This window comes from Podarcis bocagei, assembly GCF_964188305.1.
Source record: "Podarcis bocagei genome assembly, chromosome: 2".
NCBI classification, from domain to species: Eukaryota; Metazoa; Chordata; class Lepidosauria; order Squamata; family Lacertidae; genus Podarcis; species Podarcis bocagei.
In genome coordinates, this window is record NC_138126.1 from 100,604,257 (window position 1) to 100,628,607 (window position 24,351).

Here is a 24,351-nt window from a genome sequence, read left to right on the forward strand (position 1 = left end):
AAATGAATCCATGAAATGCGGAGTTGTGGTGCTGTTTCCAGGATTAAGTTGATTTAAAAAAAACAAAACAAAAGCTGTAGCCCACTTTTCAACAATGTACCCCCAGCAGCAGTGTTTTAAAAATCAGGCAAAATGCATGGGACTCCCCACCCCAGAATAAATACGGTGTACATGAGGAAATCCTCAAAACACTGCCAATATATTTTAAAAGCCCACATCTCCCATTCAGCCTGGGGCGCAGCACACACAGAAGGGGACTTGTGCAGCTTTAGCTGGGTGGTTCCTCTCTTCAAACAGTTGAGGCCCAGTGCGTGGAGCCCTTATTTAAAAGTTAAAATCTTGATACCACTTCTGAAGTAGGACTGGTTACTGGTTGGCTGGGCCAAAAGTTGTACTTCCAGACACAGGACTACCAGAAATTTCTGGACTTACTCTGAGGGCTGCTCCTCATAAAGTACAGTAGTACATGTAGTAGTAAGATCAAAAAGTTACCAGGGCATGTAGAACAGGAGCAAAGTTCCTTTTAAAAAATCTCTATGGCATGGGTAGGCAGCCTAAGCCCCGGGGGCCGGATCTGGCCCAATCGCCTTCTAAATCCGGCCCATGTTTTTAAATGAGTAGAATGTGTGCTTTTATTGAAAATGCACCTCTGGGTTATTTGTGGGGCACAGGAATTCTTTCATTATTATTATTTTCAAAATATAGTCTGGCCCCCCACAAGGTCTGAGGGACAGTGGACTGGCCCCCTGCTGAAAAAAATTGCTGACACCTGCTAAGGCAAAATATTCATTCAGAATTTTAACTTTCAGCCAGGACAGCAAATTTCTCATGACATAGAAAGCTTACAACAAGCACCCTTTTGAGAGAGAAAAATATTTAAAAACAAACCAAAATCCCCCATTTTAAAAGCAACAAACTTTTATTAATTGTAAAAAGGGCACAACATATAGGAAATAAGAATCTCAAACATAAATCATTTGGTTAATTCTTCATTATAACCATGGTTTTTTTTCAGTGTAGTAATGAAGTTCTGAATCCTTTATTTCCACTGATATCATAAAGTACCACACAGTTGTTATTAGGTTAATAATTTGGTTAGTAACACTAATAAAATCCTCTGTTATAAATTGCATAAGTTATACAATATAAAAATAATCCTCTGAGTGCATAGAAAGATGCCAGCAACTGTGCAGTATAATCAACAGACTTGTAATATGTTAATTAATACTATGGCTAATCAATAGAGCATGTCAATTTGTTTACCCACATACTAGATACCTGTGGATGCCTGTGGATATCTGCTTCTCAATGAAAAGCCCAAAGGCATTTCAGCCACGATCCAGCAGTCTGGGGCACACCCACTGACTTCATATTGGATTGTGGCCTTCCTCTTCTAAGAACCTTGTTCCCAAGTCTTCTAGCACAAAAGCACATTTCCCTTCAAGCACTTCCAGAGAAGCTGACTGTGTGTGTGTTGATTTTAGGCACACACTTAAAATCAAAAGGGGATGGGGAGAATTGCCACCTTAAATATGTTGTGCAAATCCTGACCTGGCACCTGTCAGGAAATTTGGATACACTGGAACACGGTCAGTGGCGATATTTTCATTTATATCAATGCATTTATTTTATGGCAAGACTGAATAAACCCTAACAAGGAGTCACAGCAATATAATATGCTGCCAGTGGCTTTGTCTCCAGCACTTGTGTCAGGGGGCGCCAACCTTTTGGACCAGTGGGCACATTTGGAATTTTTAGAAAGCGACATGGGTACTAGTCGCAACAAGATCGCTGTGGGAATGTGGCATAACACCAAGTGGCAGTTGCATCAAAAAGGGCATAACAAGTTTGGACCACAAAATGTTGCAGGGATGCCCCCTGCTCCATCTCCCCCATCAGTGGCTCCTATATCAGCCACCTCACTCACAGAATGAGCCAGTCCTCTGTTCAGAATCAAAGAGAGATGGGGTGTCCAATCTTGGAACTGGGTGAAATGTGAGCATGCTTTAAATATAGGACAGGCTGATTTGGTGCAAATAGGAACTGAGCGGGAAGAGCAAACAGTCTTTCATGCATTGTGGATTTTTGAGGGAATGTTTACTGAGAACTTTGGGGGACCCATAGGAGGTGTTGGCAGGTACAGTGGGGCCCACTAGTGCCACACTGGCAGCCTCTGACTTCGACTGTACCACAAAAATAATGTGTTGCCACAGTGCTCCGTTGAAAGTAAGCATTTTCTAAACCCTGTGCTAATGTTTTAAGGCCTACAGGAGTTCAAAATTCAACTTCCAGGTGGCATTTGCCATGTCAGTGCATTAAGCCCTGGATCAGGCAGAGGGCTATCTTAGCTCTCTACAATTAGGCAATGAAATGACTCATGACAACCAAAAGCTTGCTTGCACTATAAAGTTTCAGTGAGTCTTACGCTGGAATTGTTACCTTGAGACGGCACCGTGCGAGCATGTTAGACCCGTGCTAACTATCCTGGATTGTCACAAGAGACTTCGTTTCCTCTGTGGAGCCGTGACCCGCGGTCACCAGGGATAATGAGCCTAAAGAGCTGAGTCTGGGTTTCTTGGCTCCTGCAAGGAGCCGATAACTCAATTTGGCCACTGTTTAAAGGGATAAAGAAGTTCAGAGGGTTGTCCTCAGCATATGGTAGCTTAAATTGGTTAGCTATTAAACAGTTAAATGTTTTAGTCAAATAACTGCTTTACCTGTCAGTTATAAATGCACTGAAATATTATGGTGTCTACCCAGGCATTTAGTGACAGGAATAGTTTTGCATGGAATAATTCAGGCAAACCATGTATTGTTTAGGCCTGGGACCCTTGGAAAACTCATACCACAACCTTCCCTCAGGCCCCACCCTTCTCTGGATGTCTCCTTGAACTGTGCTTCTGCATTCATTGCACCACCCACTTTTGCCCCTGGCTCCTCCCACCATTGGTATGTGGCTCCCACAGAAGGGATTATGGCCCTCAGGCTGAAAAAAGCTGCTTTCCATTTGTGCAACCACTAGGTACAACCCATTAATCACAGTGAAGCTTTTAAGCCCTAGCTTAACTAGGACATGTGACCAGTGTGGGCCACCGAAGCTAAATGACATTAAATTCCTTTGTCAAAAGATCTGAGTTAAGGAGATGAAAAATATAGCGTTTGAATAGTAAGCTACGGATGAGTTATCTTGGGAACTACAGCACTGAGGAAGGGGCTTAATATGCTGCTAGATGCTCCGCTCATAGCGTTTGCCCCTGGCAAATAATGCAAAGCAATAATGACCCCCTTAGTGGCATCACTCTTTGCATCCCATTGCAATAAATGGGTCTCTTGGAAAAGGAAATAAGATCCAGGTTTCTGGAATTTGCAAGTGCACAGAACAGCACTTCTTTCCAGCCTGGCCCAGTTTAAAGCATCTAAAAAGAGCATGAAGGTCCATCACACCCCCGGTCACCTGAAGGTAGCACATCTACTCAAAGTTACACGAAGTAGGTGTGGCTTAGCCCTCCTCAATCCTAGTCTATTTCCTACCTAACATCTGAAGCTGTCATCTTTCCTAGCTTCACCTCCATGTCTTTCCATATGTCTTTACTAACCTTCATCTTCCGTTGTTTCCTGCGATTCCCCCTCAAAAACCGTTTTCTGTCCTTTGATTCTTCTGTCTCCAGTTTTCCTCCTGCTTCCCTCTCTTTTCCAGTAGATTTTTCTTTTCTTTTCCCTTTTTCCCTCCAGTCGCTGTCATCTATTCACCTGGCTACTGCCAATTTCCCTTTCCAGCCACAGCTTCCTGGCCTCAGCCACTTGTTCATTCTCCCTGGCCACAGCCACTTGCTCTCCTTGGCCACAGCTGCTTGCTCTCCCAACCCTGCTGTTTATTTTTTGTGGTCCCCAGCTGCCAATGTCTGCCTTCCCCAGCCGCTGCAGTCTGTCTCTCCTCCATGCCAAAGTTCACCTCCTCAGGTCACTTTGGTTTGTGCCATTTCTTCAGTCCTGTCCACCTAAACATCCTCCTCCACTGGTTCTCATCCTTTTCTACACTGTTTTCTGAAGGGACCTGCTCTGTCAGATCCTTTTGTAATCCATCGCTTTTCCTCAACCCCCCCAAAAGGTTTTGCATCTTTCACATGGAGAAGGTAACATTGGTTCCTTACCTGAAGGGCACTTCTCTGAGATGAAGTTCCATCACAGCCTCCTCTCCCTATCTATATGCTTCTGAGTGGCTACCTAATCCATGGAAGAGTTTCTCTGTGTTTGCTTCAATTATCTTGCTTGCATTCTTCCAATATGTTCCTCCAATATTTTCTGTTAAGACCATTTATATGCACTCTCCTGTTATTTTCTTGAAGAAGCAGTTTGTAGCGGCTTGTCCTCTGTGCATTTTCTTCTCTGAGCTTGAGGAGGACTATGGCACACCTACTACTTGCAACTCTGAGTGCATTTCTGGTGTTTGTGGCGCTACAATCCACCTGATGGACCTTCCTTCCAGAGAAATGACCTTTCCTCTAGAGCACATCTGGTGGAGGGCAGTGGGGAAAGTCCCATTGAGCAAGTGGAAGTTGCTGAATACCACCTATTCCAAGTGCATTACTGTGGGCACAAATTTCCCTTCAAAGCTGCTCGTAATTCTGTAATATTGGTCAGGGCCGTTGCTTAGAAAGCCATGGCTCAAAGCTAGGGTTACAGAGCACATGAGTGTTTGCCCCAATCTGAAGCTTAGGAGCTTGACATGGAGGCACTGAAATTATCAGCTGGATATTTTTCTGTTAATTAATTCATCTAGCTGGGTAGTCCAACCAACTTGAAGCACATACTCAATTGTGCTGCAGTTAGAGTAACTGAGATCCCTTCACTAGTACACATAATCCTAAAACTAGGTATATTATATTTTATTCAAAAATGTTATGTTCCATGCTTTTCCAGACTCTTTAAGTCTAGGACTTGACAGCAGACTATTTATACAGAAACTAGCAAGAAGATGAAAAGCTGGACATGCCTATATGAGATGCAAGCAAGTCTGTCAGAAATGCATAGAAATGCCAAGATTCCCTTACTAATTTATCTTGGTATTAAAAATAATTTTTGCTATTTAAAATGCTACAAGATTACTTTCCTTTAAATAGTTAATAGTTTCAAGATCAGAGGAAAATTAGGATAAGAGGCTAAGGGGGGTTGTGCTCGTTTCATGTGTGGCATCAGGCTCTGGAGTGAAGTTGCATTCTTAATAATCCTTCTGGAAGCCTCTCACTCCAATAATAATAATAATAATAATAATAATAATAATAATAATAATAATAATAATACCCCCAGCCATCAACAGATACTACCAGCCATTCTGTATTGTTTACTGGCAAGCAATAATGAGCTAGACACACACCCTAACGGTTTCGGTCAACATATTTACAGCTTGGGTTAACACGGTAAATATGTTCAAATATTTGACCTGAGCACCATCTTGAAGAAATCACAGCTGATTTAGCCACTTGGTGACGGTTTTAACTCAGCCAAATAAAGTGTCAGAAGTCTTGAGCCTTCCTCCCCAAAGGACTGGGCATCTGGACCTAACTGGTCCAGTCTCCCAGGCCACAACGTACCACTGGGAGATGGAATGGGGAGGAGAGTCATTCCCTGCTTGTCAGTTCCAAACTGTACAGACCTCTCCCCTTGTGGAAGCTTACAGGTGGTTTGTCCCATTAGTAGCAGTGAGGCTAGGGGGACCATCTCAGGCTACCATTCTGCCTCTAACAACCCTGACATTCCTCGTGACATGCGTCAGTGGTGAGATATATCCCACTTACGTTTTGCAACATGCCATTCTCCAAAGGATGCTGTATTAACATTGTTTGAAACGCTTCGCCAGAATGACTAACCTGTGACCCTCCAGATACTCTTGGACTCCAAATCCCATCAGTCCAAGCTAGATAAGTCAATAGGCAGGGGTGATGGGAACTGAAGCCAAACAACAACTGCAGAGCCACAGAACAGCCGCTCCTGCACTAGGCCAGTGTAACTACTGTTTGACAGCCCAGGTTTCCCCTTCTTCCTCTTACCCTTTCTCCTGCAAAAGTAGCTTATTCTCAAGTTAACACATTTGAACACTGGTTATACTAGGAGTCTCTGCATGCTAAGTATCCAATTACAAGTGTTAAATGTGTTCCGGGTTCTCTCCTTCAGCGTAAGTGCTCCTGCTCTTTTTAATAAGTAGCAATTATTAGAGCAATTTAATTTAAGTCTTTCCCTGAGAGCTTCTAACTCTGCAGTGTTCAGAGATGTAATGATTTCCTAGCAAGAAACACTGCTGCATGAAGAGAGAGGCAATAATCTGTTGCTGCTTAGTATCCTATCCAAAAACATTACTTCACTGCCAGTTTACTCAAAAATTAACTGCAGACACTCTAAGTGGACATTCTAATCCTACAGACACTTAAGTAGGAACAAGCCCAAATGTTTTCAGCAGAACTTGCTTCCAAGTAAGTGTGCTTTATAGGTTAACTCTGTCTTCCAAGGTAAAGTAGAATCTGAGGTTATAGCCCTTGCAAAATCCTAGGTTTAACTGTGAAATACTAGTGACAGGTTTTTCATTTGAATAGCTAGTAAGTCAACTTTGATGCTTTCTTATTGTAACAAGGCCTTTCAGTTAACGTTGGTGCAGCATTTCTAAACAGAAAGTCATTATCACTCATCGTCAAAACCAGCTCCAGTTCTTGGAAATCCTGAAGCCTCGATACATCTTTGTCCTGAAAGAAATAAACACAATAAATTAAAAATGATGTCTATACTAATAAGAGGCATGCTAGTCCAAATGATGCAACGATTTCGGCTCACCTTTGTGTTGCGCTACATCTTGCATATTTAATTTTGATGTTCCAACTGACTGCAGGAAAGAGAAACTGGACAACAGGATCCACGCCATTGCCTGGGCTGAGAGACCAGTTCCCCTTTTGGTTCCTCTCCTCCCTGAACTGTTTTCATTCAAGCTGATCATTATTAAGAACTTCGTTAACTTTAAGAAATGGTGTTTTGAGTTTGTATGCTCTGCCCTTCCCATCCCCATTTCCTTTTGTGCTGTGTCTTTTAGACTGTAAGCCTACCAACAGAGACTGTCTTCCTTTTAATTTGTACACAGCACTTAGTAGATTTTAAGGGATGAACTCAACATAGCACTAAGAAGTTGTTTCATCAGGCAAACAGAAATACTTGTGCTGACCGAGAAATCCGCCCTCTCCTCTGCTGGCATGCTGTTTCAGGTGTTCTCCCAACATCCCCTGCCTATTTGTGGGGCTATGGGGAGTGCAGATGGGGGGAAAGCCTTGTTGTGCTAGCAGAAATACTTGTAGGGGTTCTGGTGGTAGGACTCGTTAGCCGTGTTTTATAAATGATTACTGTTGATGATAGATCCAGAGCAATTTAGTTGCAGTTGTCCCATTGAAACCAGTGTGAAAAATCAATCATAGTTGATATTGAAATCAATGAGGGTGGAATCCAAGATGGCGACGTGAGCGGCAGCCTTGTCTTATGCTCGGTAAAGCTATGTTTTTACTATCTGCTTTGACGGGTTCTAAGGGCTCTAAGATGCCTTAAGGCATTTATTTTAGAAGTTTTATGGTTTTATGGTTCAGATTATTTCTACTTCTCCCATAAATCTGCAAGAAAACGCGGCAGATAAAGACTGTTAAAGGGAGTAGGGCTCATTAACAACACAACCTGCCCTGACCCTTTCTATTTTGAGAAATTTTCTCCCTATTTTCTTGCCGACATGAGAGGGAAGAAACGCCGCAGGCACCATTCCAATGAAGCTACGAGCACTGCCAAAAAACAGACAAATATCAGGGACTTCTTGCCTGACAATGACCTAAATGAGATCTGTAGAAACTTCCCTACAGCAAACAGCTATGAGGTCCTTGCTCCCAGTACTACTCATGAGGAGCCTGCCGACATTGTGGATGGCCCACAACTAGCCTCGAGCCTGTGTATGAAGGAACAGATGGAACAGACTCTTGAGTCCCTGCAAAAAACTTCACCTGAATTATCCCAATCACCAGCCCAGTTAAACAAGGACCGAGAGGCACTGGAACTGCTAATCTGCCAGACTGAGTTGATAACACATACCATCACCAACTTATATAAAAGGCTGGATGGGATCGAAAAGAAGCTTGAAAAAGTCTTTGGCTTGTTCAGTTGCCCCCCCTCACTTCCTCAGCTTAACAATATTGCAAACTCCGCTCACCCCTGCCCAAGTGTGCAGGCCAACCTTGCACAAAAACAAGTGAGATGCCTGCCCAACCAAGTACAAAACTCAAGTCTGCAACTCCAGAACAGCAAACTTGCAGTACTGGTGGGAAACCACCCCTTGAATTATAACAAATGGGCGGATAAACATTCGGTCGCAAATTCCCTGACCCAACTGCTGGGGCAGACATTACGCCCCGTAGATATCGTGGACATCTCATGGCTGCCTTCTGGACCTTATATGAGACGTATGGTTATTAACTTTAGATCTGCCCATTTCGTTGCAAAGATTCTAAAATTAAGAAACCGTACAAGAAAATGGTACATCTATTTTACAAGGGTATTCACCAATCTGACCCGTACACCGCTATGCACCAGGATAGGTGCTGTCCGTGTTGATGCTGGGCCTGTGCGCCATAAAGAACAAACAGACGGGGGAATGGAGCCGGGATCTATTACCCCACAGGGAGTGGCAAGCCTGCCCGCAAATGACTTAATTGATTTCCTACACCCCCCGCTTGGTACCCTGGTCTCTACGTGCAGCGAGCCTGGCATAGGACTACCCAAGCAAGACCAGTCTGAAATGCTCTCGTCCTCATATGCCTCGATGCCAGAATTGGAGGCTTCCACTATTCTAAGCCCAATACGCAATCAAGATCCACAGGTTTTGTCAAATTTTGACCCGCTAGCAGTACCGACGCAAGATGCAGCTGCTGACCTGCTACCTGTACAGCCTATACAGGTCGGCAAAACCCCTGCTCTGCAAAAACCAGCTGAACATCACGATACATCAGCTGAACAACATGATATTTGTAACGGTGTCATCGAAGATCCTCTGGGCCAAATCAACCTATTGGCCCCTCAGTTAAAGCTATCACACCTACCTAGGGACCAGCGACCTCAAACCTGGAACCACCAAGCAGGGCAGAAAGAGGAGGAGCCTAACTCAGGAGCCTCAAACCACCGGAAAAGAGATTGACTGCCACTATTTCCACCATCACCCTATTTCCACATTCTATCCTGGAATGTGGCGGGATGGCTATCTAAGCAGGGTGACGTCGACCTTCTGGATTTCCTTACAAAATTTCAGATTATATGTCTACAGGAGACATGGTGTCTAGATCTCCATGTCCCTTCTTTACAGGGATACGAAGCCTTTGCTACCCCTGCGATAAAACCAAATTCCCGAGGCCGACCTAGTGGTGGTTTAGTCACTTTTGTTTCTACCAAGCTAAAGTGCAAGGCCCGGCAACAGCAGTGGGTGAAGAGTAACAATTTACAAATCTTACTTATTTCTAGCAGTGAAGGAGGAGATTTCCTTTGCTTTAATATATATATCCCTCCCATAGGCACCCCTCCCCAGTCGTCACAAATCTGGGAAGATTTAGAGCTATGTTTGGAGAAGGCTGAACTAGAACTCCCTGGCATGGATATCCTGCTGGCAGGTGATTTCAACGCCAGGATAGGAAATGACATTAATACGTACTGCTCTAAATCTCAGTTCCTGCCAGAGGCAGATTGGTTTATTCCCTGGTCCTCTGAAGATAGGGTCTTGAATAAGGCAGGCATTACATTAATGGAGACTGCCTTCAAACATAATTTGTATAATTTGCATGGTACCCATATGGACAAGTCAGGGGGTTTCTTTTCTTTTCTTGGACCTAGAGGTGCGAGTGTTATTGATTATATCCTGGTCTCCCCAAAACTCTTGGAGAGGTCACAGGGCTTCAGGACTTTCAATAGAATTGAGAGTGATCATCTTCCTATATCAATTTCACTAATTCCCCGTGGTTTGGAGGATCCGCAATACCGGAATCACTGTGCAGACCCACCTCCAATTCTGGCCCTTCGTAGGCGTAAATGGAACAGCGACCTGGAATCTAAAATCAAACTACACCTGCATTCACCAAACTTACTGGCCTTGAGAGACCAGTGTATCTCATCTAATTCTGACCCCTTTTCAACATTTCAGCAGGTCTCAGAGTCGCTCTTCCCACTACTTACGAATTCCAACCCTCCCAAACAACAAAACAATTCGAGGGCCTGGTTCGACAAAGACTGTAGGAACCTAAGATCTTTGCTTAGGAAATTACAAAACAAGGTAAAACAGGAAGGGACCCTGTCCTCAGTGGAAAACCTGCACAGGTGGCGTTCTCATTATAAAAATACTCTAAAATTTAAGAAATCCCTCTACAGAAAGGAACAATGGGAGGCACTTGACAAAGCGATCAAATTGCGGGACGACAAAAAGTTCTGGGAAATAATTGCTCAGGGAGTTTCACCCAAAGGGAAAATTGTAACCAACAGTATTTCATCTAATTTATGGTACCAACATTTTTCCCGGCTATATACAGCTCCAAACATTGCTAAACCGAGCCAGTTTCCTCCACTTAAAAACGATCTATTAATGGGCTGGGATCCTGTTACCGAATCAGAATGTTTACAGCTAATTAAAACACTCAAGAATGGCAAAGCTCCCGGTGAGGATATGATTCCTCCTGAGGTGTTTAAACTAAATGCCCAGTGGTGGGCTGCTATTTTGGCCCAACTTTTTACGGTAATAAATGATACATGCAAAATCCCAGAAAACTGGAAACTGAGCCTGGTAGCCCCCATCTATAAGAAGGGAGACCCCCAAGACCCCTCAAACTATCGCCCCATAAGTCTCCTGGACATTGTGTATAAACTTTATACCCGCTACCTGCTAAATAAACTGGTTGACTGGGCTGACCACTCTAACTTGTTTAACCCGGAACAGGCGGGGTTTAGAAAGGGCCATAGTACAACAGGCCATTGTTTGGTACTACAGACAATGATAGATAAGTATACAAAGGTACATAAGAACAAACTTTTTGTGGCTTTTGTAGATCTCACATCCGCTTTTGATTCAATCTGTAGGGACAAATTATGGCAAAAACTATATGAAACAGATATTGATAGACGACTTCTCAAAATACTTAGAGAGTTACATTCAGACACCACAGTTAAAATTAGAACTGGGATGTCAGGCAACTATACTGACCCACTGCCACTGGGGAAAGGGGTTAAACAGGGCTGTTTGTTAGCGCCGTTCCTCTTTAATTTCTATATAAACGACATTGTTCAACATATGGCAAAGTATAAGTCATCAGCTCCTGCCCTGGAAGGCAAACACCTGAATATATTGCTATATGCGGATGACATGGCTGTCATGGCACTCACTCGAAGGGGCCTACACAGCATGCTGGAGGGGCTCGCAGCTTATTGTTCCCAAAACTCTCTAAAGATCAATTATGACAAAACAAAAATTGTGGTATTTACTAGAGCTCGCCACACATTTAGATGGTCTTTAGATGAACACAAAATTGAACAGTGTCTTTTTTTTAAATATCTTGGTATCACTTTCCAAGCTACATCTAGCTGGCTTGCCCACTTCAAGACTGTAGCCCTTCTAACACGTAGGACAATCGGTGCTCTGCTCAGCTTTTTTTATTCGAGGGGAGGGCAACTGGTGATCCCGGCACTAAAAGCTTTTGTTGGAAAAGTGATTCCCCAGATGCTATATGGAGTAGAACTCTGGGGATGGAATCAGAAGCTGTTAGAACGGCTTGAAATCTTCCAAAATTTTTATCTCAGAAGAATTCTAGGCCTCCCTCAGAGTACTCCGGCAGCTCTCCTAAGAGTGGAAGTAGGATTACCTTCTGTGTCTGCCAGGGCCCACTTAAGATTCCTGCGTTTTTTCACCAACCTCGCAGATGCCCCTAACACCTTATTGGCTAAACAAGCCTTTGTATCATTACAAAATAATACTACTTGGCGTAAAAACCTACTAGATATCCTATCCAGATACAATCTACCTGAGTTTAATACCCTCAAATTGTGGAGCCCAGATAAAGTTCGGGAATGGATCTTTGAAAAAGACGCCTTCTTGGACTCCACAAAGATAAAGAACTCTGGGTTTTCCTACTGGTTTCCCCGAGTAAAAGCAGTTAAAATCTGTGCCAACTACTTGGTGGAGATCACTGATCCCACCCTTCGGAGAGCTTTCACTATGGCACGGTTTCAAACATTGCCAACTGCATATCTGACCGGTAGATTCACAAAAACCCTAGTAGAACATCGTCTATGCCCTTGCCTTATGAAAACTAAAGAGGATCTTACACATTACCTCCTCTATTGCCCCATCTATTCGGGCTTTAGAGACGCATTGCTGCAAATTATACCCGACTCTATAACCAATCCTGAAGATAGAGTAAAATTCTTGTTAGTTGATGCAAACCCACGTATTACCCATGTGGTAGCGGTTTTTGTGATGAAGGCCATGAAAGCCAGGGAAAGATTTATGGATGACAATGTAAAGACCCCTTCATCGTCTGTTTAACTCATTGCTTGTTTTTCCTCTCTTTCTATTTTGTGGGATGAAGGTTTTGTTGGCATAGTATCTAATGAATTTTAATATTTTTAACTATTGTTGTGTTGATGTTTGTGTACAGGCATGGTCCTCACAATAAACGGATTTGTTGTTGAAATCAATGAGAGTTATCTTCAACAAACAGTTTGGATCCAACCCAATGTTTTATTCTTGGACCTATGACTTGATTCTCCATGTGTTCTTGCCAGTCTATGCTCTGTGAGGGTCTTTACATGGAGATTGCAAAGAGATTAAGAAATTTCTTATGCTATAGCTTGAGTCTTCTAGAAATACAGCAAACCAAAGGGTTACCACTTTTAATGCTGCAAAAATGGATTTTCAGCTATCAGTGCAAACTTATGCATGCTTTCTCAGAAATAAGTATTATGGTAGACATTGAAACTTACTTACAGGCAGGTGTGCATAGGATTACAGCCTTAGTTTGCCAGAGAGACATAAGCTCAAACAGAGTACAACAGGGAGTTAATGCTTGTGGGCAGCTATTGTTCAAGTGAAGCCTTTACTTTCTATCCAAATCTATTTGCATTAAATAGGAGAAAGTGTGCCTTCTCCAACTATGTTGCTATCTGCATGTGTGAAGGAGAATGAGTGCATAATTTGTGCTATATCCTTGCCACAGTGTGTGAATATTATTATTATTATATATTATTATATGTACACCACTCACTTTTTTTTAATTGAACCGTTCAAAAAGTTTTCAAAACAGATAAACAAAAAGTTCCCTTTAGAAACCTGGAATGAATTTTGCTTTTCTTAAAAAAGTCCAAGCTAAAATGCCTATTCTGACAATGTTGCTTGCTGGCAAAGTACTTTGAACCAGCTAAGGGTTATCAATATGAATGCAGTTCCCCTCCTGTTGGGACTCCATATACGTCGTCCTATCAGGAAATCAGCGAGAATGCCAATCAGATGTTCCAGAGGAGGCAGCGGGGGCTAGAGTTGATTGATTTGACCAGGGCTACATCTGTATAACTGGATTGGGAGCCAGAACCTTTAAGAGGATTTGTGCTCCAATTCAGTTCAGCTTGGCTAGAGCAACTGAGAGCACAGGTATTTGAAACATCTACATCAACAAAATTAAGTCCACCATGCCAGGCTACAAAAATAAAGCAGACAGTACCACACTGTAAAATGGGGGAAAGGCAGTGCTTCCTATTTGATCACCTAGCACTAAAGTGGATCACAGCCGGATTAAACTGACCAGCGGGCCGGATTAGGCCCCCAAAACGGACTTTGGACTTGCCTGGGTTATGGTGACTAGTGAATAGCGCGGGAATATCTTGATCTTGTATTATTTGCGCAGGAAAAGTCCACTCATTCTATCATGATGAGGAGGGCAGGCAGAGATTCCAATTCTAAGAGGGCTTTTTCTTTTTAAGCATCTCTTTTCAGAAGGCGTTCTTTATTTAAAACATAAGGTTTAAAACTACAGATATGAAACGTTCACAAGGGATTGGATGCTTATGAAGACTGCTGTGGGCAACATGTGTACTGCAGGATAGTCCCACTGACGTCAAGAAATGTTGGTGTAAGAACTGTAGTATCCGTAAATGCAGGTTGGGGGAAGATGATATAATTACCCTGAACATAGTATGAAAGCTTGAATAATCATAAATTATAATAAATATCTGAAGGAATGGGTCTTGGTTATTAGCTGCCAATATTTTTGAGAAAATGAAAGCCAGCCTGGGTTATTATTCCAGCAGGATAATTGGCTTTAGTAAAAGGAACCAAATGGATAAAATATCTCAATTCCAGCAGGGCTTTTGATAACGTTCCATATGCTACTCTTACAAGTAAATTGGAGAAGGGTGAATTGGAACATGCTGCCATGAGGCAGGTGTACTTTTGGCTGGGAAGCTACACACAAGATGTTCCAGCATGCTGTGGATTTCAGCCAGAGTAGCTATTAGTGGATTGCTATTGTTTGAATTGGGGAGCTAAATGACGTTCCACAGGGATCTGCCCTGGACCAGCACTAGTGAGCATTTTTATTAACAGCTTGGAAAAAGCAATGATGAGTGCGCTAAGATTTTACAATCTGAACTGCAAACACAACAGAGGGGAAATCAGTGCACTTAACTCAAAGCAAATGTTTATGTGGGGTGGAGCACCCGAAACAAAAAATCTAGGAAAAGAGTGAGCGAGCTGGGCATTCGGACTGCAACAGGAGATACTACAGCAGATACTACAGCTGGTAGGCAAGAAGATTGGTCATGCGTGTGGCTACAGCAGCTCGCCGTTAGCTAGCACAGAGCTGATGTGCCCAGCAGTTGTGCAAATAAGTTATTGTATGGAAGACAGAAAAAACCTAAACTATTCTGACCTGCAAATTCTGAAGTTAGCATCTTGTACTGGCCTCAGGGAGAATCCGGGGAGACAACTCAATTCCTTGAATTGTCAAGATTCTAACATGCATGGCACACCAAGCATCACATGGCCATCTGTCAGGGATGCTGTAGCTGCATCCAGCACATTGAGGTTGGACCAAAAACGTCCAAGTTTCCTTCCAACTCTAAACTCTAAGACGCTTTGAATCCATGTGGTTTACAGATTGTGTGTGTGTTGCCCAGTCCTAACCTATGGGTTATACTAAACTGCAACTGCAAAAGGAATCAGAAGCTGGTATAACCAATGTCAGAGACACAGAAGCAGTGATGCTGAATAACTTTGGGTCCAATTTCAGCTCTCAGGTATGCAGCTGAAAGCCATTGGCCCACATCTAGATGTAGCTATGTGCAAAACCTACTTAAATAAGAACCTCAGAAAGAAAAAGTCACACATAGTGGCCTCAGAAGTTGTATCAGGACAGCATTTCCATTACATTACTTGGGGATGGAAAACCCTTATCTTCACCTGCCCTGAGCAAGGGCAAATGAGAATATATAGATTGTGTGCATTTGGATGTGTATGTTTCTCCAACCCTTTGAATATCTATACCTACATCTGAGAACAGGAACTTCCAGTATCAAACTACACAGGTGGTAAATCCTCTTGCACATAACATGCAACATGCAGTGCAGGTTTGCACATGGCTAGCTGCCATTCTGCACACACAAAACTCCCTCCTGCATGGACTGAAATTTTAAAAAGACCTGGAGTGGGAACATAGTTGTCCTACTCATTAGCAATGAAATGCAACCAAAAATTCAACATAGCACAGAGAGAGACAGAGAGATTCCACTGAATCTTTGCGCCCAGTGCTTTTGACTTTTAGTCATTTTTATTGGAGTATCCAATTTCCATCATTGCACCGATTTTCTAAATTGATATTTAGAATATAACAAAGTCTTATTGACACAGAAATCTGCTCCGGCACCAAAATTTGACATTAGCATTAGCACCAAAATGCCAGTGTCAAATATGAACTCCAAAATCTAAACTGATCACTGTGGGAGAAATAAGACCCATCAATTAATCTATTGCCTACACACTTAAGTGACCTATTCTTGTCCAGGCAGAGTTACACTGCTGAAATGCTACTACCGTACTTCTGATTTAAAAGTCTCGGGAAATAATACAGATATCTTAAGCACCCCACCACACAATCTCTTAAATGCATAAAACAGGCCTGCAGAACCCAGGCTAAATGCAGTACAGTGGTGCCCCGCAAGACGAATGCCTCGCAAGACGGAAAACCCGCTAGACGAAAGGGTTTTCCGTTTTGGAGGTGCTTCGCAAAACGAATTTCCTATGGGCTTGCTTCGCAAGACGAAAATGTCTTGCGAGTTCCTGCGGGGCTTTCCCCCCCCTTTTCCCAAGCCGCTTATCAGCTGATCCGCTAAGCCGCTTAACAGCTGATCCTCTAAGCCGCTAATCAGCTAAGCCCGCTAAGCCACTAATAGCGCTAATCCGCTAATGGGCTTGCTTCGCAAGACGAAAAAAACGCAAGACGAAGAGACTCGTGGAACGGATTCTTTTCGTCTTGCGAGGCACCACTGTATGTCAGGTGAAAACCCTGGTCAAGCAAAAAGTCTCCAGCCTTTGCTGCTTTCCTCAGGGTTCAAACCTAGGGAAGTTATGAAACACGAATCAGATATAGCCACTGGACTGCATTCAGCTTCATGCGTCATTCTACAGGTCTGGCATCAGCAAAAGAAAAAGAATAAAAAAAGAAACAGAGGAACGAGGACAGAATGAGGATCTTACCTTTCTCAATACTGTATTTGGAAGTTTCCTTATTTTCTCCACGTGTTCCGGGTTAACCCCCAGCTCACAGCAGCTTACTCTGAGCAATTCTTTGTAAGTCAGTTCTTGCCGATCCAGTTCAATTTCAATGAAATCGTTCTCTTTTAGAGTACGGTTCTGAACTCGGACCTTAAGCACCAGTTCTAATTTTAAAAGACACACACAACCACAATTGTTAGGAGCATTAATAATAAGCACTTGGCAAATGTTATTGGGTAGTAATTAAATTTCAAAAAGTTGCCTTGTTTCCCTTTTGGCAATCCCTTTTTCTAACTTGTGAACCGCCCTGCAACTTGCGGGTATAGGGCGGTATACAAATTTAATAAATAAATACAGTGGTGCCCTGCAAGACGAATGCCTCGCAAGACGGAAAACTCGCTAGACGAAAGAGTTTTCCGTTTTGGAGGTGCTTCGCAAGACGAATTTCCTATGGGCTTGCTTCGCAAGACGACAATGTCTTGCGAGTTCCTGCTGGTTTTTTTTTCTCCCCCCCCCCCTTTTTCTAAGCTGCTAAGCCGCTTATCAGCTGATCCGATCAGCAGATAAGCCGCTAAAAGCCGCTAATAGCGCTAATCCATCAATGGGCTTGCTTCGCAGGACGGAAAAACCGCTAGACGAAGAGAATGACAGAACAGATTCTTTTCGTCTTGCGAGGGGCCACTGTAATAACAACAATAACAACTTCAACGTGATGCTTGCCATGGAGTAGCAATGAGGCTCCTGGACTAGAGATGGAGAGCTTCAGCCCTCCAGACCTCTATCTGAGCCTCAGAATGCTCCTCAGCCCTGCTTGCCACCTTCCTCAAGTGTATTTGCCTGGCTGCACTGTCTCCTTCAACTGTCTGCGTAGAGCAAGGTGTGTGTGAGTAGACACTAACCTACTATACAAAGGTAGCATTTACATTCATTGATCTTCCCACTTTTCCCCAGGCCTTGCCCACCACTGGATTGTAGTCCAGAATATAATGTAACCATTAAGCTGGAAAAGCTTCCCCAGCCCGTGCTAGACCAAACCTGCCATCACATGAAACCCTCGAGTTGGGGGGGCGGGCAGGGGGAGAGGGGGAGGGAGAGAGAGAGAGGGAGGGAGAGAGAGAGAGGCAGGCAATTGACAAGGTCCTTGAATATGCAGGTGCAGCCATAAAACACATTTCCGCTGTCATCAAACACGGCCCATGGTGTAACTGCAAATCTGCATCTTTTCACAGTTCAGCTTCGGGTGGTTGCTCTCATGGGGCCTGCATGAGTATCAGGGCTTCCATCAGAAAATGTGGGCCAAGTCTACTATTGCTTGATGCATGCAGAGCTGCCTAGCAGCGGCAGAAATAAAGCAGGGATATAACCCTCCTCATGGCCATGCTATCTCTGCCTTTAGCAGGAAGAACCAGCCTTAAGTATTTTTGCACTGTAAGTTGCCTCAATAAGGTTTTGAAGGCCCAAAACAATGAAATAAATAATACTACTTCGGTAAGATGCCTAGATACACATTCAATTTAAGCAACAGCAATTAAGGCAAATAAGCATTATTGTTTGTGGGGAAAGAGGAATCTATGGTACCCCTAATGATACACTATCATTTAGAGCTCAGGAATAACAACTTCAATAAATCAATTTTTCTATATCTGCAATAGGCCAAACAAAAACAGTGAATTGATTTGGCAGGGGGATATAGAATCCATTTAGTTTCGTAACATAAGGAGTAATTTCTACTACTAAAATATACAGTGGTATCTCTGGGTGCGAACGGGATCCATTCTGGAGCCCCGTTCGCATCCAGAAGCGAACGCAACCCGTGTGCGCGGATCGCAATTTGCTGCTTCTGCGCATGCGCGTCACGTCATTTTGACCGTCTGCGCATGCGCGAGCGGTGAAACCTGGAAGTAACGCCCTCCGTTACTTCTGGGTCGCCGCAGCGCGCAACCCGAAAATACTTATCTTGAAGCTTCTTCAACCCGAGGTATGACTGTACTGCCACTTATCTAATCAATAGGCAATGGGTATGAGTTCTGTAAATCCACAGTAGTGACCATCCTCTGCTTGGTGTGAGAGGGAATAATTTAGCACTATTCAACGCTCATATGAATGTGCCTGGGGGCAGTGATCATGATTGGGCTCACCCAAGCACATTTGATAACATGTCTGGAAATAATTGCCATATGTAGGCTCTTCCCATGTGATTTGAGGACTCTGCCTGTTTGACAGATATATAAATTGTGCAGACACGGCCTACACGCAGTTTTATCTCCCCATAGATTTTCCAGACATTACATTGAATGCACATAGTGGTTAGTTAGGGCCGCCTTCCCTCTTCTATACACCTTCAGACAAATGTCTGATTAGTGCTTATGCGACTGTTTCCCAGGCAGCTAGACAATTCCCCCAGAAACTTTGTGGGATTTCATTTAGGGATCACTGTCTTGACCACTGGGTTGTATGAAGTGACAGAAAATTCAGGAAGGGACTTCTGACCAAGGAAGATTATAAACCAAACCAAACTCTGCGCTAATTGATTTGTTATCCTGTCCAATTTCTGTTCAATCTACACACAGTTTTTATTCTAATTGTTTTCACCAAAAGGCAGCACTAAGCTATCTTGACAGCTTAACAGCTGAGGTTACCTTGCATGTTACTAAGGGGGAATGTTCCGGTGAAGAAAAAGGGCTGAAATGTTGGGACAGGTCCAGCACAGGAACCATTTGGTGGCTGTGTTTCAGGCTGTTTAGCTGCAACAGGGGAAGAGAGCGTCCTGTTTGGAGGAAGAGGCACCTGATGACCGTGACCATTCTGGACTGCAGGCTCTGGGGATTCCGCTGCCATTGCCCTTGTCATGTCCCCATTGGACCCCAGAGGGGAAAGCTTTTCATGTTGCAACATGGTAGTGCCAGGTGCCTGAACTTGAGGTAAAGAAATGGGGCAGTCTTCATTGTGCTGTTCTAAGGAAGGGGAAAGTCTTCCATTCAAAGAGGAAGCTGAGGTGCTGGTAGTGCTGCTACTCATGGAGTTATACACATAAGGGAAAGGTGGGTTAGCCAAGTAATTGGGGATAATGGGCAAGGCGGAATCTTTCTTCTCATCCGGAAGCTCCTCAGCATCTTCCACTGCAAAATAAAGAATAGCTCTAAATAAAGGCAATTTCCAACTAAACATACAGAGGTTTGGTGAGTAACCCAGCAGGGGAGAAAGAGACAGAACTAGCACTGCTAAGCTAGCTGTACATGTTAAAATTACATTGTGCACATAAAAATAAATTAAGCATTTCTAACGCTATAATAAAATGCAATCATTTGATACTTCTATTATGCAGTTAGATATTAAATGAAATGTCACAAAAATTATCCCTGCACATCCCCACCTGGGATTAACGAGGGGCTACATTTTTAACCAAGTCAAAGTTCAGCAATCAATTTTTGATGGTTACAGTCTTCCTTTTTCCAAATCAGTATCTGTACACATCAATGCTGATTCTAGTGAAAGGATTAAAGGAGAGTTGGGGGAGAAAGTTACAAGGGCAGGAAGATCATACTGTTTCATCTTCATTGAATCATTATGGATTCCCTTCGGCACCAAAATATTTTTGACAGTTATTAGTATCAACCGATCATTTTACCTCCCAGCATCTTCCTAATTTCCCTCTTTGATGTTAACTGGGCTGGTGTTTCTTCTTTAACAGTCAGAGCGTCCTTATCAGCGCCAGCATGTAGCAAGTACGATACCACTTGAGCATGGTTCCGTTTGCAGGCCCAATGCAAGCAAGTCCTGCACAAGGCAAATGTAACAGCTAAGTTTGGGGGGGGGGGTGCAAACACACTACATTAAATAAAAATAAAAACTGATGTACTATATCCGTTGAAAAATAATGACAGCCTACCTTAAGCTGAGCAGTTTTGCTATTCTTACAGATTTTTTATATTTCTTATACATTCCTATAGTGACACCTACTGGCAGAATCCTTCCCTATTGCAAATCACCAGCGCTTCAAAGTTCATTACAGCACTTCTAGTTTCACAGCTTTCACATGCAGTTCTCTAGCAGCAAGGCCAAAGAGATGAGCCCACACTCTAAACTTCCAATATCTGGGGCACACTTAAAAACAACAACAACTGAATTAAGATTTGAGGCACATTTCCCCTTCCTGGAAAAACAAACAAGCCCAAACCCATTTTTAGAAAGGATTTCACTGATTTAATGCAATTACCTAATTTACTTAAGTTGACAAGGTATAAATACAAAACATTTATTTCCTCCCCCTCCAAACAACATCTCAGTGTAACAGCAAACTACTGCTTTGATAAAGGCAGTCTTGCATATACCCAAATCCACAGTCAGGCAATACCTTCGTAAACAGAATTCTCGTGTTCAAGTCTAGTGTATTTGGGGTGATTTGGATAAAAAGGCACAGAACTTTTTCCTTTTGTATGTCTGCAAACCTTGGGAGTTTCCCATAGTCTGCTGTTGTGTGCAGATGGCACCAGGGTGACTACAAAAGGATCCACACACACTAATTGACTATGCAAATATGAGGAATGGTGATAATTAAAGCTCCAGTGGGGCAGAGGAGACCTCCTCCTGCAACTCTGTATGGTTTATTACCCTGCCCCTTTCCAAACAATGTCCAGTGAGGGCAAGTAATTCTTCTGCACCTTTGAAGCAACTGAAGCGGGACCATCCAATCAAGACTCAGGGTTTATCTACACGTCCTGCTGCAGGGCAAGGGGAAAACTGAACCCATGTCTAGAAAACGGCTTGGACCCATGCTTTCTAGGTACAGCACAAGCAGAAGTGTGGGCAAGCCTATAGTGATGTTGACCTTTTCAAGCATGCCCCCCCTACTATCCTGCAAAACTGCTATTTCTTTGTTTAGTGCATTTGTCTACCTTCTTTCTTCCAAGATGCTCAAGACAGCACACATCAGGTTATCCTATTTTTATCTTAAGAGCAACCCAATAAAGTAGGTTATGCTGAGTGTAAGACCATCCAGTGAGATGCCTAAGTGAGCAAGGATTTGATTCCAAGTCTCTATAATCTACCGGTAAATTCAACGCTTTTTCCAGTTCAACAAATAGTGCCCAGTTATGCAGTGCCAAAAAAGTATGCAGGCATAATTGAAAAGGACATAGATTTGCATATGATAACGTATATGCACTGATGCAGCTTTAGAATAATTACTATAATTTAAAATATATACAATGCATCTCAGTCTAGATGAGACAACTACAATTAAGTGACCCATTTGTCTGATGTCCAGTTGTTGATGGAGTAACGTCAAAGCTCTTGCCCTCCTTTATTCAGGTTCATCTTTAAACTAGACTTGGACTTGACAGCCCTTCAAACATTGGGGGACACCTTCAAATAGAATCCTGTCCTCTCTAAAGCAGGGCACTTGGTCACCCTAGTTCATTACTACTTATTTTATCTCAATGTGCTCTCAAGATTCTTTTTTAAATATTACTTCTGCTAGAAAAGGTCACAGATCATTACCAATAAAAACCATTTCCATTATAAAGCTATTCACTTTCAGAACCATATGGTTGATTTTGAGACTACTGTACTACAGTATTAGACTTTGTTAAATGGTCAACAAAGTCATATAACTCTAACCAATGTTAACTTTTCTGTATTTTCTAACATATTTAGTATACAATACTGATTTTGAGATTGCCAATAGTTTACTGTACAGTCCTGTACTATAATTCTCTGGGTATAGGATGGTATATTAATTAATAACAATTAATTTATAACTACATTAATATTGTTAGTTTTTTTCTCTCTCCAGTGTGCAGTTATCTATCATTGTATCATTCTGACAAAGTTTTGCTATATTCTTCTACTCTGAACAAATCTCAAAACAATTTTGTGCCACATGAAAATCTCACTAATTCACTCCTTCCCTTTCCAAGGCAACTTCATGTCACACCAAAATCACAATACATTTCCATAAGACCAACCAACAAGAGTAGAAGAAAAGAAAGCACAGTGGCCATACATTCAATTTATATTACAAAAAATGGTAACTTTTACTTTATGAGAACTTTTAGAAATATAAGAATATAATTGCTAAAATGTGAGATTCACCTCACAAAAGCCAACAAAAGAGAAAGGCACTTGTGATTTAACAAGCAGACAAACAGATCTCTTCAGTGTGTTGTAGACACTGCTAACAAGATTAAAATAAACTTTTGAACACAATAAAACATAACAGCAAATGCATTGTCTGACCCTCCTTTTAGGAATTTTAGAATGGATGAATAGCAAGAAGAAAAAGACTTTTAAAATATCACTCCAAACTCCGTAACCAAGTCTACCACACACCGCTCTCTGAAAATGCCAATACGTATGGTATTGCCCAAAAGCTGCCGATGCAATTCACTTGCTAAATGCTCACCAGCCGTTGATTTCGTTTTGAGAGTTCACACTGACGCCACATTCCACCAATCGCTGAACTTCTTCAACATCCCCCAAAGCAGCGGCTTCTCTCAGTCGCTCCTGAAGCTCTTTCTCCTCTGCTGCAGAGCTCATGTTACAAAATTATCTTTGCAGTAAAACTTTGGGATTGTCGAATGGAGCCGCCTACTGCGAACGACGGATCATCTTATAAAACTAGTCCATCAGAGGCAGGAAGAATCCGATCCGTCCTGAAAGAAAAGTCTCACGCCTTAGTCCTTTTTCATCTTAAACTCATATGCGGCTGTTTCCTACCTATGGCTCATAAATCAAACAGTTTCACATTTCTGAAGGCCATTTTCCCCTAATTGCATAGTCTAGAGCGGATACGGCTTCCTCCTTCTCGCAGGGGGACTCTATTAAGTGCGACAACAATGACCTAGATATTTAGTTCCTACCAACAGTCCGGCACGCGAACATTCACGCGCTCTTGCAATCTTGCAGAACACTTTCATTTTTTCCCCATTTGCTCATACGGGTTGCTATTTAAAATATAAGCAGTCTTTCTCGCGATCACTACTTTATACCACAACCTATCCCAGCTCCAGATCTCTCTGCATTTTATTGCTTGTGCTTCCACTGAAAAGGATCGTCAGTTTCCCTGCCTTCCCCGGTGGCAGATTCCTAGCGCGATGTACGCTGCAAACAAATCTGTTAACACTACTGATCCAAACGTACTAAAACAGCGAGCCAGTTCCTTGCAAAACAGGAAGGTATGAGGCGTCAAGAGATGATGCTGGAGCCCAGAAAAAAAAACTGTAGCAGTTCTAAACGGATGCAGAACAGGCTACAGCGGTAAATCTAAAATAGCTAAATACAATGTAGAGCAGCCCTTTTGAAATATTGGACTTGGTAAATTTATGTCTCCCGAGTAATCTGCCAATGCTGTCCCCAGTTTTATTACAATGTGCACATTTTGTAATATAATTAAGGTTTCTTAGAGTCCATGTTGCAGATTGCTTCTTAAAATGGAACAGGAGAGTGCTTGCTGTCTGAATTATGATGGCCAGACACACAGGACAGCAGTTTCTCAGTTGGGGCGTTATAGCCATGGAATGCTCTCCTAAGGGAAAACCACTCAAGTC

General features: G+C 42.7%; 1 protein-coding gene across 1 annotated transcript; it reads right to left on the reverse strand.

Annotated features, from left to right (window-relative positions):
- Positions 1–896: 896 nt before the first annotated feature.
- LOC308581870 (ankyrin repeat domain-containing protein 40-like) lies at positions 897–23,987 on the reverse strand. The gene is made up of 5 exons (XM_081184647.1): positions 23,208–23,987; positions 20,433–20,581; positions 19,444–19,923; positions 16,787–16,968; positions 897–6,734 (listed from the first exon to the last, which is right to left on the reverse strand). The coding sequence occupies exons 1-5, from the start codon at positions 23,339–23,341 to the stop codon at positions 6,588–6,590; spliced, it is 1,092 nt and encodes a 363-aa protein (XP_081040773.1). The 5' UTR covers positions 23,342–23,987; the 3' UTR covers positions 897–6,587.
- Between the last annotated feature and the right edge of the window lie 364 nt (positions 23,988–24,351).